This window comes from Physeter macrocephalus, chromosome 11 (genome assembly GCF_002837175.3).
Source record: "Physeter macrocephalus isolate SW-GA chromosome 11, ASM283717v5, whole genome shotgun sequence".
In the NCBI taxonomy this organism is placed as follows: domain Eukaryota; kingdom Metazoa; phylum Chordata; class Mammalia; order Artiodactyla; family Physeteridae; genus Physeter; species Physeter macrocephalus.
Genome location: NC_041224.1, coordinates 4,313,739 through 4,329,240, shown reverse-complemented (window position 1 = coordinate 4,329,240; position 15,502 = coordinate 4,313,739). Strand labels below are relative to the sequence as shown.

Here is a 15,502-nt window from a genome sequence, read left to right as displayed (position 1 = left end):
CGCTCCGCGGCACGTGGGATCCTCCCGGACCGGGGCGCGAACCCGGTTCCCCTGCATCGGCAGGCGGACGCGCAACCACTGCGCCACCAGGGAAGCCCCTCCTTTTTCTTAAATTATTCTTTTTCAGACTTCCTCTCAGTTTGGTCTGCTTGAAATTAGATGTCCTGTTACAGGAGTGTCTGATGGCCCTTGCTTGACCTTGGTCTTTGTGCATATTGCTTGCTGTTAGGTCTCATTTCCACTTATAGAACTAAGTATTGGTGGACTGGTTTGAGATTGCTATTAATCTTTCTCTTGTGAATACAAGCAAATTAAATATATCAAATAGGGTTAGGATAGTTACTAAGCAAACATTTTTTTTGATATATTAGCTGACTATTAATTCCTTTTCTTAAACCAGCCCAGGACAATAAATGTTAGGTTTTATGTCACTTTTTTAGTTTTATCTGTTTCATATTAGTGATGGGCTATCCTCAAGCTGTCAGTGACTTGAATCTTGTTTGGGAATTGTTCTCTGCCATCTGTGAACTGTTTTGTAAGTTATATTTCTAGATTTTAAAGGCATCTGAGAAGACTTTACATGAAATCTGTTTAGGATGCAGAAAAGAAAATAATGGCCTTGGTTTCACAGCAGTCATTACAATTAATTTTTTTTTCCATTTTTGGCAGTTAGCAAGATCTTTCCCACTTATTTAATGTTTAGAAAATATGTTTGGCTTTGATTTTATTTTATTTTTTTTATTGAAGTGTATTGATTTACAGTGTTGTGATAGTTTCTGATGTTCAGCAAAGTGATTCACCCTTTATATATATGTATATGTGTATGTATGTGTGTGTGTGTATTCTTTTTCAGATTGTTTTCCATTATAAGTTATTACAAGTTACTGAATAAAGTTCCCTGTGCTATACAGTAGGACCTTGTTGTTTATCTTACATGAAATCTGTTTAGGATGCAGAAAAGAAAATAATGGCCTTGGTTTCACAGCAGTCATTACAATTAATTTTTTTTTCCATTTTTGGCAGTTAGCAAGATCTTTCCCACTTATTTAATGTTTAGAAAATATGTTTGGCTTTGATTTTATTTTATTTTTTTTATTGAAGTGTATTGATTTACAGTGTTGTGATAGTTTCTGATGTTCAGCAAAGTGATTCACCCTTTATATATATGTATATGTGTATGTATGTGTGTGTGTGTATTCTTTTTCAGATTGTTTTCCATTATAAGTTATTACAAGTTACTGAATAAAGTTCCCTGTGCTATACAGTAGGACCTTGTTGTTTATCTATTTTATATATAGTAGTGTGTATCTGTTAATCTCAAACTCCTAATTTATTGTTTGGCTTTGATTGTACATACATGCATAGAAGTCATTGCAACATTAGGCCAAATATTTTTTTTCATAATTTTATATAAATTACATATAACTTTTAAAATTTGAAACATGTTTTGTCCAGTGTTGATTATTTATTACAATTCTCAATTTCAAATTTTCTTGAGTTTTTTCTCCCACGAGGAGCAACCAAAAAATTGCTGGGAATGGCATGGGTCTGAAAATTGGAGGTCCTCTTGTCTTGTGTCCTGTAGATTCAAATTTGACCACAGTGTGCTTTGCATCTTCCCTTTCAGTCTTCTCCAGCCACAACTGTTACGTCGCCTAATTCTACACCAGCTAAAACTATTGACACATCCCCTCCAGTTGATTTGTTTGCAACTGCATCTGCGGCTGTACCAGTCAGGTTAGTTCATGAGAATGCAGCTCACCATTTATTAATATTATCAGGTTTTCATTTTATTTTTGTGTACCAAACCCAAATGACTTCACAAAATGAAATGTAGTCCTAGTAAATGTGTGATATTTTGGGTTATTTTCAGGTACATAGACTAAGTTCTTCTATACTTCATACAGTTACTTAGGCTTGTACCTCTCAAAGTGTAAGAAAGACCAAAGCTGTGGAAATCACCTTGTTGCTCACACATTTGGCAAAGGAAGTGGAAGAAAGATGCACACACTTCAGTTTCTTCTGAAATGGATGATATGGACAGTGTTTTCTGAAATTAGTTTCTTCTTGTGTGAAATTTAAAGGGTGTCTTAAAGTGCTAAGAATTGAGATGAAAGGAAGTGAAGTGAAATGAAATGCTTGTAGTTGCAGGCCAATTAGCTGGTGCATATGAGGAACTCAAACTCTGGTGGTAGAAAGAAACCGTCAGGATGTGCCTAATTGCTTTTTTAAAAAAGTTATTTATTTATTTGGTTGCACCAGGTCTTAGTTGCGGCAGGCAGGCTCCTTAGTTGTGGCTCATGGGCTCCTTAGTTGTGGCAGGCGGGCTCCTTAGTTGTGGCTCGTGGGCTCCTTAGTTGCGGCTCCAGGAATGCTTAATTGCAGCTCCAGGGCTCCTTAGTTGTGGCATGTGAACTCTTAGTTGCGGCATGCATATGGGATCTAGTTCTCTGACCAGGGATCAAATCCGGGCCCCCTGTGTTGGGAGCGCGGAGTCTTATCTACTGCACCACCAGGGAAGGCCCCTTATTGCTTTCATAGTGCCTAAAGGTCAGAACAGTAGTGAGAAAGGGAGGGATGACTGTGCTTTCTGTAAAATCTCTGGGCCACCTGAAATGAAGCCCCAACTCAGAGAGGCTTCCTCAGATAATAATTTTAGGTCAACTCTTTGTTTGGTTCTTTAGCCTTGAGAGCATTCTAGTCCCATCTTGTAGTATCTGTGACTCTGATTATGAATGCCCTGTATTTGGAGACTTGAATTTTGAACTGAGCAATAAAGCCCCATAATGTACGCACGTTAACTATGCACGTTACCCTCTACTTGCTTAATTCTCCTTTTATAATCACAGGCTTGGTAAAGCCAAGTCCTTTCTGCCCAAGATAAATTGCTTCTTATAAAAGCTTTGATTCTCGTCTTAATAATAAATGTTTCCCCCTTCTGGCTCTTAGACCAGTCATATTTATGAAATAGACATCAAAACTAGGCAAGTTTCAGGGGTCTTGAAACTTTTTTTTTTAAGCAGCAGAATCCTTTTTTCAAAAAAATATTGCTCGGAAATCTAATACGTAAAAAAGATAAAGATGGAATGGCTATTTTTGAGGAGGGGTGGGGAACCTGGGACCCTGATGGCTTAGTACCTGGTCTGGCAGCCTTTAAGCCAGTGCTCCTTAAACCTGACTGTACAGCGAAACCCCTGGGGTTGTAGTAAAATGAAGACTCAAATGTAGTAGATATTGGTTAAGCCTGGGATTTTGCATTTCTAACAAGGTCCAAGGATGCTGCTAGTTTGGAAACCACACTTTGAGTAGCAACGCTCTAGGCTCCTCCTTGGAACTTCTATAGATGGAGGAGCTTTGAAAAGCACAGCCCCAATTGAATAAGAGTGAAAAATACGGCATTATTTTTAGGTGAGGTCTCTTATAGGCAAACTTGATGTGTTGTAGTTTAACTTAGAAAAAAGGTACAATGGTGATTATTCATTCTAGTATTCTTTGGTTTATAAATAAATTATTCTTTTCAAGTTAAGAATTATTTACCATACTACAAAAAAAAACATACAAAAAAACTTTAGAATATAGAGAAAAGGAAAAAAATTACCGGTAATTCTCTTACCTTTAATATTTGGAGTACGTTTCCTTTTGTCACAGCCCTCGTAACCAGCATTTCAGATGCTACCCAGTGGACATAACATGTTTAAAATTCCCCCTTATTTTGAGGCATTTAAATATTCCCTTTTAATTTCTGCTCTGTGATTTGCTGAGTGACCCATTGCTTGAAGTATAATTTAACTTTGCAAGAGTTGGCAAACGATGGCCCATAGATCAAATCTAGCCCACTATCTTTTTCTGTAAATAAATTTTTATTGGAACAAAAGCATGTTCATTTGCTTACGTACTGCCTATGTCTTATTTCACTCTGCACTGGCAGAGTCGAATAGCAATAGAGACTGTCTGGCTCGCAAACCTAAAATTTTTAGTATCTGGCCCTTTACAAAAGTTGTTTGCCAACTCTCGGTATAGAGGAACATATGCTTTACTGCTGTACTTTACAAAATATTATTCTCTTACTGGATTTAAAATAGCCAAAATCTGTGATGTTTTCTGCATAAGTCTTTATTTAAAAAGCATCTTTACATTTTAAAATTTCAGAATCTGATTTTAAAATCATATTTTCCTTCCAGCGCTTCTAAACCATCTAGTGATCTCCTGGACCTGCAGCCAGACTTCTCCTCTGCAGGGGCGGCAGCAGCCACGACACCAGCACCACCACCACCTTCAGGAGGCGCCACTGCGTGGGGGGGTGAGTGAAACCAGGCAACCATGCCATTCTTCTATTTAGTTGTTTTTATTCAGGCTGTAATTGTTATACTTACCTTCTGGTTATCCAAAATGGTGCTAGAAACTCTGGGAGAAGATGTTAAGAATGGCATTGATTGATTGATTGAAATATATATTGAGAGAGCGAGACAGAGACAGAAAAAGTACCCATAATACAGTTAAAATATTCAAGTAATCATATAGTTTTTAAGTTTAAAACCTGGAACAATGGGAGTATTTTTTCTTCGCTGTTCTCAAATTCTGATTATTTTTAGTAATTGCTCCCTAGAGATGCAGGCCTTAGAAGATTGGGTGTTCCCATGAACTTATGAGATTACTCAGAGGCAGCGTTTCGAATTTGGTTTGTTCAGATATGGTCTCCTTCATGGATTCCTTTAGACCTTAACTGGTTTTATTCACATTGTATTTGACTTCATGCAGTTGAAATCTGGGATAGATTCTTCTTGGTGCCGGAAAATATCCGTACTAAACTAATTAAGAGGAATCACACCTAAGTGCTTGATTTCCATTTTATTCATGGATCTTGGGGAAAAAATTAAGGTTTTATATGTTTTTAATTAAACATATTTAATACCAATATAAAAATTAAGTTAATTACTGCTTAATTCTCAAAGCTTCACAGAGTTGGTGTTAAATAACTTACTCTACTGCATCAAACTGTCAAAATAAAAAATTGTTTAAGTTTGAAAATGGCTCGTAGGAACAACACAGAGGGAAACAACACAGAGGGACTGACACAGGAGGTGTCCCATCGTATCTCCCCATAGGAACAATACTTTGGCAGCCACCCACAGATAAAAGTGCCTTTGTGAGAGCTTTGGGATCCAGGTAAAAGGTTGCAAAGCCCAAGTGGAGCCCAAGGCCAAGAACAGTTGATTTGAGAAGGCAAGCCTACTCCCAGGTGGGAGGCTCGCCAATGCTGGTCCTGGCAACAGATGTGGAAACACTGCCATGCCCCTGTGGACTCACTACAGTCCTGTTTGGCCATGATCCTGCCACCAGTAACATCTGCCAGGGGACCAAGGAGGAGTGTACACACCCATGCGTTGGGTAACAGGCCTCCTGTCCTTGGTCTCAACTGGGGACTCTGAAACTGCCTGTGACCCAGCTCCAGCCTCTCTCAGTCATGGTCCAGGAGCAGTCCTACCCACCCAGGGACCTTGTGGGAGACACTCATCCATGCCCCTATGGGCAGGCCTGTAGATCTTGGTCTCAACTGTGGACCTTAAAGCAACCTTCTCACTTCATTTAGCCCCGCCTAGCTGCAGTCCAGGGCTAGTCTGGCCTAGCCGGAGACCCAGCAGGAGCTACACCCAAACACGTACCTGGTAACAAGCCCACCATCTCTGAACCCAACTGCACATCCTGAAGTGGACCCTTGTCCCAGCTCCAGCCCTACCAGCCAAGGTCGTGAAGGCAGTCCTGTCCACTCAGGGACCAGGAGGCAGGATCTATACCCACCCAAGCCCCTGGTAACAGGCCCACTAACATGGGAACTACAGCAGACCCAGAAGCAGCCACATGACCCAGCCCCAACCCCTCAGCTGCAGTCCCGGAGGCAGTATCATCAGCCCAGGGACCTAACAGGAGAAGGCCTTTACCTGCCAAAACCATTGTTTAAAAACAGGAAGAGGTGTTTGCTCCTTCAGATGTACAGACACCAACACAGGGCTACACAGAATACGAAGAATGAGGCAAACACACATGACACTGCCAAAGGAAACTAGTAAATCTCTAATAACTTACCCTAAAGAAATGGAGATCTATACATAGCCTGATAATGAATTCAAAATAATTATCTTAAAGAAACTCAATGAAATACAAGAGAACACAAATAGGCAACAAAATTAAGTCAAGAAAACTATACATGAACAAAATAAGAAAATAGAAACCATAAAAGGGAACAAAACAGAAATTCTGAACGAAACAGAATACTATGAACTGAAAAGAAAAACTCAGTAGAGAGCTTACTTGATCAGACAGAGTAAAGAGTCAACAAACTCAAAGATAGAGCATTAGAAAATAGCCAATTAAAGGAACAAAAAGGAAAATAAATGATGCATACAGGACCTATGGGATGCTATAAAATGAATTAATATATGCATTATGGGAGTCCCAGAGAGAGAAGAAAGTGAGAAAGAGAAGAAAGCTTATTTAAAGAGATAATGGCTAAAAACTTCATAAATCATGGGAGGGATATGGACATTTAAATTCATGAAGTTCAAAAGTCTCCAAGCAAGATCAATCCAAAGAATATTACCTGAGACACAGTATGTAATCAGATTGTCAGAAGTCAAAGACAAAGAGAAACTTTTGAAAACAACAAGAGAAAAGCACCTCCTCACATACAAGGGAACCCTGATAAAGCTATCAGCATATTTCTCAGCAGAAACCTTGCAGGCCAGGAGTAAGTAGCATGATATATTAAAAGTCCTGAAAGAAAAAAAAAAAAACTGCCAACCAAGAATACTATACCTGGCAAAATTGTTCTTCAGAAGTGAAGGAGAGAAAAAGACATTACCTGACAAACAAAATCTGAAAGAATTCATCACCACTAGACCTGTCTTACAGGAAATGCTAAAGGGATTTCTTTAAGATAAAACAAAAGGATGCTAAATAACAATGAGAAAATGTGTGAAAACACAACCCTTGAACAACATGAGTTTGAACTGTGAGAGTCCACTTATACACAGATTTTTTTTCCACTAAATATGTAATACACAACTAAACAATACATGGTTCATTGAATCTGCAGAACTGTGGATATGGAGAACCAACTGTAAATGTATAGGTGGATTTTTGACTGCATGGAAGGTTGGCTCCTGTAACCCCTTTGCTGTTCAGGGGTCAACTGTATCAGACTCACTGGTAAAGTAAATTTGTAGTCAAATTCAGAATACTCTAATACTGTAAATGTGGTAGGTAAATCAGTTTTAACCCTGGTATGAAAGTTAAAAGACAAGATAATTTAAAATAACTAAAGCTACAATAATTTGCTACTACATACACAATATAAAAAGATGTAGAGTGGATAATATGTGGAGAGTAGAGAAAGGTAAAAGTGTCCATACTTTTTGTATGTGATTGAAGTTAAGTTGTTATCAGCTTAAAATAGACTGTTAAAACTATAAGAGGGCTTCCCTGGTGGCGCAGTGGTCGGGAGTCCGCCTGCCGATGCAGGGTGGTGGCGCAGTGGTCGGGAGTCCGCCTGCCGATTCAGGGGACACGGGTTTGTGCCCCGGTCTGGGAGGATCCCACATGCCGCGGAGCGGCTGGGCCCGTGGGCCATGGCTGCTGAGTCTGCGTGTCCGGAGCCTGCGCTCTGCAACGGGAGAGGCCACAACAGTGAGAGGCCCGCGTACCGCAAAAAAAAACCAAAAAAACAACAAAAAAAACTATAAGATGTTTTATGTAAGCCCCATGGTAAACACAAATAAAAAAAACCTCTACTAGATACTAAAAATAAAGAGAAAGGAATCAAAGCATACCACTGAGGAAAATCATCAAGTCACAAAGGAAGAGAGGAAGAAAAGAACAAAGGATCTACAGAATGGTCAGAAAACAGTAAACAAAATGACAATAGTAAGTCCTTACCTATAAATACTGTAAATTTAAATTGATTAAATTTGCCTATCAAATAATAGAGTAGTTCAGTGGATGTTTAAAAAAAAAAACAATATCCAACAATCTAGTGCCTACAAGAGACTCTTTTTAACTTTAAGGACATACATAGGCAAGGTGAAGGGATGGGAAAAGATTTTCAGTCAAAATCTATCACAAGAAACAAAGAAAATCACTATATAATGATAAAATCAATTCATCAAGAGGGTATAAACATCAAAATACCTAAATATATAAAGCAAATATTAACAGAACTGAGGGGAGAAATAGATAACCATACAGTAATAGTGGGGGGCTTCAATATGCCAATTTCAACAGTAGATAGATCATCCAGACAGAAAATCAGTAAGAAAATAGCAAACTTGAATAACAGTTTACCCCAAATGGACCTAATAGGCATAAACAGAAAATTTCATCCAGCACAGCAGAATATACATTCTCCTCAGGTGCACACACATTCTCCAGGGTAGATCATATGTTGGGACACTAAAAATTTCTTAGCAAATTAAAGAAGATTGAAGTCATATCAAGTATCATTTCTGACCTTCAGTGGTATGAAACGACAAATCAGTAACAGAAGGAAATTTTGAAAATTCACAAATATGCGGAGATTAAATAATATACAGCCAACCAATGGGTCAAAGAAGAAATCAAAAAGAAATTAAAAAGAATCTTGAGACAAAGGAAAATGGAAACACAGCATATCAAAACTTACATGATTCTGCAAAAGCAGTTCTAAGAGGGACATTTATAGTGCTAAATGCCTCCATTAAAAAAAAGAAAGATCTCAAATAAACAATCTAGCTTTACATCTCATAGAACTAGATAAAGAGCAAACTTAGCCAAAAGATAGCAGAAGGGAAGACGTAAGAAAGATTAGAGCAGAAATAAATGAAATAGAGACTAGAAAGACAATAGAAAAGATCAACAAAACTAAGGGTTGGTTTTCTGAAAAGATAAACAAAATTTCTTGCAGCTAGACTAACCAAGAAAAAAAGAGCAACAACTCAAAAATAAAATTATAAATGAAAGAAGAAACATTATAGCTGATACCATAAAAATACAAAGAATCATAAGAGACTACTGTGAGCGATTTATGCCATAATTGGATAATGTAAAAGAAATGTATAAATTCCTAGAAAGATACAACTGACCAAGACAGAATCATGAAGAAATAGAAAATCTGAACAGACCCATATGAAATAAGGAAATTGAAGCGGTAATCAAAAACCTCCCAACAAAGAAAAACCCATGACCATATAGCTTAATGGGTGAATTCTACCAAACATTTAAACAGGAATTAATGCCAGTCCTATTCAGACTCTTCCCAAAAAATTTAAAAGGAGGGAATACTTCCAAACTTATTTTTTGAAGCTAGTTTTACCCTCATTCCAAAGCCATATACAGATACTACAAGAACATAGCTGCAAGAATCCTTCACAAAATATTAGAAAACTGAATTCAGCAGCAAATTAAAAGGGTCATACACCATGATCAAGTGGGATTTATCCCTGGGATGCAAGGATGGTTCAACATATGCAAGTGATAACACACCACATTACAGAATAAAAGATAAAAATCATATGATCATCTCAATAGATGCAGAAAAAGCACTTAACAAAATTTAACAATATTTCATGATAAAAACTCTCAACAAATTAGGTAAAGAAGGAATGTATCTCAACATAATAAAGGGCATATATGACAAGTCCACAGCTAACATGATACTTAATGATGAAAAGCTGTAACCTTTTCTCTAAGATTAGGAACAAGACAAGGATGCCTACTCTCTCCACTTCTACTCAACATAGTACTGGAAGTCTAAACGAGCAGTTAGTCAAGAAAAAGAAATAAAATACATCCAAATAGGAAAAGAAGAAATAAAATTGTTTCTGCAGATGACATAATGTTATATGTAGAAACCCAAAAGACTCCACCAAAAAACTGTTAGAACTAATAAACGAATTCAGTAAAGTTTGGGATACACAATTTATGTACAAAAATCAACTGCATTTCTATTCACTAACAACAAACTATCTGAAAAAGAAATGAAGAAAACAATCCTATTTAGAGCAGCATCAAAAAGAATAAAATACTTACGAATAAATTTAACCAAGGAGGTGAAAAACCTGTACACTGAAAACTTTAAGACATTGATGAAAGAAATTGAAGATACAAATAAATGGAAAGATATCCTGTGTTCATGGAGTAGAAGAATATTGTTAAAATGTCCATACTACCCAAAGTTATCTACAGATTCATTGCAATCCCTAGAAAAATTGTAATGGCATTTTCCCATTAATAGAAAAAAAATTGTGTCTTCATACAAACCACAAAAGACACCAAATAGCCAAAGAAATCTTGAGAAAGAAAAATAAGTCTGGAGGCATCAAACTTCCTGAAATCAACCTATATTTCAAAGCTATAGTAACCAAAATGGGATGGTACTGTCATGAAAACAAGACACCTCAGCCAACAGAACAAGAGAATAGAGAGCCCAGAAATAAACCCATGCATATTCAGTTAGCTAACCTTTGACAAGGATGCCAAAAATACACAACAGGAAACAGTCTCTTTAATAAATGGTGTTGGGAAAACTAGATATCTATATGCAAAAGAATGAAATTGGAACCTTATCTTACATCATACACAAAAATTAACTCAAATGGATTAAAGACTTAAATACAAGATCTGAAACCATAAAACTCCTTGAAGAAAACATAGGGAAAAAACTCCTAGACATTGATCTTAGCAGTGAATTTTTTGATTTGCCACCAAAAACACAGGCAACAAAAGCAAAAATAAGCAAGTAAGACTACATTCAAACTAAAAAACTTCTACACAGCAAAGGAAACAACAAAATAAAAGTGCAGCCTGTGGAATGGGAGAAAATATTTGTAAAAAAAAAAAAAACAAACCTAAATAACTTGACTTTAAATGGGCAAAGGACTTAAATAGACATTTTCCAAACAAGATATGCAAATGGCCAACAAGTATATGAAAAGGTGTTCACTGTCATTAATCATTAGGAAAATGCAAATCAAAACCACAGAGATAGCACCCCACACTTGTTAGGATAACTGTTGTCAAAAACACAAGAGATAACAAGTGTTTGGTGAGGGAGAAAAGGGAACCATTATTCATTGTTGCTGGGGATGTAAATTGGTGCAGCCATTATGGTTTATTTTTTATTTATTTTTATTAAAAATTTTTTTTATTGGATTATAATTGCTTTACAATGTTGTGTTAGTTGCTGCTATACAACGTAGTGAATCAGCTATATGCATACATATATCCCCATGTCCCCTCCCTCTTGTGTCTCCCTCCCTCCCTCCCTCCCTACCCCACCCCACCCCTCTAAGTGGTCACAAAGCATCGAGCTGATCTCCTTGTGCTATGCGGCTGCTTCCCACTAACCATCCATTTTACGCTTGGGAGTGTATATATGTCAGTGCTACTCTCTCACTTCATCCCTACTTCCCCTTCCCCCCGCTGAGTCCTCAAGTCCATTCTTCACGTCTGCGTCTTTATTCCTGCCCTGCCACTAAGTTCGTCAGTACCATTTTTTTAGATTCCATATATGTGCGTTAGCATATGGTATTTTTCTCTTTCTGACTTACTTCCCTCTGTATGACAGACTCTGGGTCCATCCACCTCGTTACAAATAATTCAATTTCGTTCCTTTTTATGGCTGAGTAATATTGCATTGTATGTATACCACATCTTCTTTATCCATTCATCTGTCAGTGGACATTTAGGTTGGTTCCATGTCCTGGCTATTGTAAATAGTGCTGCAGTGAACATTGTGGTACATGTATCTTTTTGAATTATGGTTTTCTCAGGGTATATGCCAGTATGTGCCCAGTGGGATTGCTGGGTCATATGGTAATTCTATTTTTAGTTTTTTAAGGAACCTCCATACTGTTCTCCATAGTGGCAGTACAGCCATCATGGAAAAAATAACAGAGGTTCCTCAAAAAATTGAAAATAGAACTGTCACATGATTCACCAGTCTCACTTCTGAATGGATGGAGATCTGCACCCCCATGTTCATTACAGCATTATCCACAATAGCCAAGATATAAAAATAACCTAAGTGTCTGTCAACAGACAAAAGGATTTAAAAAAAGCACAGTGTATATATTCAATAGAATATTATTTAGTCCTTTAAAAAGAAAGAAGTCCTCCTATTTGTTACAGTATGGATGAACATGAAGGACATTATGCTAAGTGAATAAACCAGGTACAGAAAGACAAATATGTATGATCTCACTTCTGTGTGAAATCTAAACTCATAGACGCATAAAGTAGAAAGGTGGTTGCCAGGGGCTGGTGGTGGGCGACGGAGGGCAGGGCATGGAATGGGAAGACGGTCAAAGGGTACAAAGGTTCAGTAGTAAGATGAATAAGTTTTGGAATATGGTAACCATACAGTATGGTTACCATATTTAATAATACGGTATCGTATACTTAAAATTTGCTAAGAGAGTGAATCTTAAGTATTTGCACTACAAAAATGCAGTAGCTATGTGAGATGATAGATGTGTTAATTTGATTGTGGTAATCTTTTCATAATGTATATGTACATCAAATCATCACATTGTGCATCTTAAATATATACAATTTTTATATGTCACTTATACCTCCATAAACCTGAAGGGGGTGGGGAGAAACAGCACTGGTAAAAGACATTAACTGGCTGATGAGGAAACCGGTAAGATGATAAAGGTGGCTCAAAGAGCGTTTTGAGGAACTGGTTATTTATAGACATTGGAAAGGAAATGTTAAAATAAGATGGCTAGGTTACGTACAAAACTGGTTAATGTCCAGAAGAGCAGTAAAAATCATGTCTTGAGGTTATCGTTTCTCCCAGACAGAACTTCACTAGCAGACAAGAACTGTAACTCAGTATCTCATTTCAGAATCAGAGTCCTTAATTAACAGTTAAATTGCAGCATCAAATGAAGGTACGTTTCCACAAGTAATTAAATAATCCTTGGGTGAGTTTGGCTAAACACTGGCAATATAACATCAACACTACCTGTTATAATCTCTTGGTTTTATTTCCAAGTTTTTGTGGTAACAAAATAAACAAAAATAACTACTTGTGAAACAAAGTTGCTAACTATATTTACAAGCATTTAAATATTGGTGCTTTTCCATTTAAACACTTAAAACTTCTCCTTTGTTGAAATGTTCAACTCCTAAGCCTATAGCTATCATTTTTTTAATAAAAGTTTTCTTTCAACTACACTTAACTTTATTAAATTTCAGTTGGTAAAGGAAAATATTTTTGTTGAAGAGATTTTATAAGGGCCTTCTGGTTTTCATGTTTTTTTCATTCTGAGCTTCATCTTTCAGAAACGTTTGATTATTTCAGTTTACTAATAATTTTCATTGCCACAGGATCTTATACAGTGTATCAGGTTTTCCTATTTATTTAAGAAGGCTTCAAATCCATATCCTTAAATCAGGTTTTCTCTGTCATAAAATTCATATAAATGACTTCCATAGAATTTTTTTTTTTTTGGTGGTACGCGGGCCTCTCACCGTTGCGGCCTCTTCCGTTGCGGAGCACAGGCTCCGGACGCGCAGGCTCAGCGGCCACGGCTCACGGGCCCAGCCGCTCCGCGGCACGTGGGATCCTCCCGGACCGGGGCACGGACCCGTGTCCCCTGCATCGGCGGGCGGACTCTCAACCACTGCGCCACCAGGGAAGCCCCATAGAACTTTTATAATTTAAAATTTAGTATAAATTTGTAGGGTTATACAGAATTTTTTTTCAGTATTATATGAATGTGTTAACTCTAATTCTCTCAACTAATTAAATCAGTAGATTGTTCACACTGTAATTTTTAGTACTTATTAAACATTTAGTTGTTTAGTGATTTAGAACTTTAATGAATAAACAGTGAAATTGTAAACTGTTTCCTTTCACTGTATTCTCCAGTATCAAACTGAAGAGAAATTGTGTCCTTTTTGTTTGGCACCAAAATAATAATAAATGAAAAAGAAAAACCCTTGGTGAAATCTTTTTAAATTGCGTTGTAACACTTTTATTTATATTCATCTTCAAGTACTTTTTGCTAAGGCACATAATATTATAAGGAATAAGTTATAATAACCAACTTTATTATAACACATTTCAGTCTTTACTTGTTAGGAATAAATAGCTATTGATGATTGAAACACTGAGGTGTCAGTGGATATAGAAGCAAGCAGATTAGTGTGGTTTTAACCAGGGCTGTGCAGTGTGGGCCCGCAGTTTGTGCCTTGCCCAAAGGCAGGGCGAGAGGCCTGAAATCCAGCCTGCTTTCTGCTAGCCAAGCTGTGGGCTTTTTTCGTCTTTGAGGAAGAAGTGCTTTTCCTGTTCCAACTTGCTGGCCCAACAGGAGCACCTTTTTATAATTAGTACAAAACGCGTTATAGTGTATCAGAATGTTGGCTTCGGGCCTGATGGTTAGCATTAGTCTTTTGTCTCAACAAAATATTTACAGCTCCTTTCACAGCAGCAGAAAAGTCAGCTGGGGAGAAAAATACTAATAAGTAAATTCTCTCATTCCTAAGCAAAACAGTAAAAATTATAAGCCTTAAGAAATTCAAGTAGGGAATTCCCTGGTGGTCCAGAGGTTAGGACTCAGTGCTTTCACTGCCAGGGCCCGGGTTCAGTCCCTGATTGGGGAAAATAAGATCCCACAAGCCAGTGCACAAGGCCAAAAAATTAAAAAATAAAATGTGTATCTTATTTAGAAAAATTCAAGTAAACTAGTGAAATATGAAATTGATAAATGTTACCTTCAGTTTACATTTATCCTATAGATGCCCAGTCATATTTGAAGAGGATGCTAAATTGTTACCAATATGTTTTGGCTCATTTGACTAAGCAAAAAATTAAATACATAAGACCACTTTCTCAGTCTTGTTTTTTTGTTGTTGTTTTTTTTTTTTGCGGTTCGCGGGCCTCTCACTGCTGTGGCCTTTCCCGTTGCGGAGCACAGGCTCCAGACGCGCAGGCTCAACGGCCATGGCTCACGGGCCCAGCCGCTCTGCGGCACGCGGGATCCTCCCGGACCGGGGCACGAACCCGTGTCCCCTGCATCGGCAGGCGGACTCTCAACCACTGCGCCACCAGGGAATCCCTCAGTCTTGTTTGATAAGATCAAGCCACTTCACTGTTATTGTAGTTTATTTGAATTTTGTGTAACTAGATGGTAAAATGCAAACTCTAAAACTCTTTAGACCTCTTTGGATGTTCTTATCTGACCATAGTGATAGTAAGAGGATTTCATTTTCAAATGGCTGTGGCCACATCAGTTGTTTACAGATTTCTCTTGGGGGTTCTGGGTACGGATGAATATTGCCATTTTAGGGGACATATTGTAAAGGATAGTATTTCTTGTCATTGGTGTAAACCAAATTTTAGCAAATTCATATTTTAGTAAATTTAATTTAAATAGTGCATATTCCGGGCTTCCCTGGTGGCGCAGTGGTTGAGAGTCCGCCTGCCGATGCAGGGGACACGGGTTCGTGCCCCGGTCCGGGA

General features: G+C 37.7%; 1 protein-coding gene across 1 annotated transcript in view; it reads left to right on the top strand.

Moving 5' to 3' along the window:
• SNAP91 (synaptosome associated protein 91) overlaps positions 1 to 15,502 on the top strand; it is a 148,147-nt gene that overhangs the window by 91,781 nt on the left and 40,864 nt on the right. Inside the window, exons 13-14 of the mRNA XM_055087690.1 lie at positions 1,628 to 1,737; positions 4,182 to 4,300. Coding sequence (XP_054943665.1) covers positions 1,628 to 1,737; positions 4,182 to 4,300 — 229 coding nt within the window. The remainder of the gene's footprint in view (positions 1 to 1,627; positions 1,738 to 4,181; positions 4,301 to 15,502) is intronic.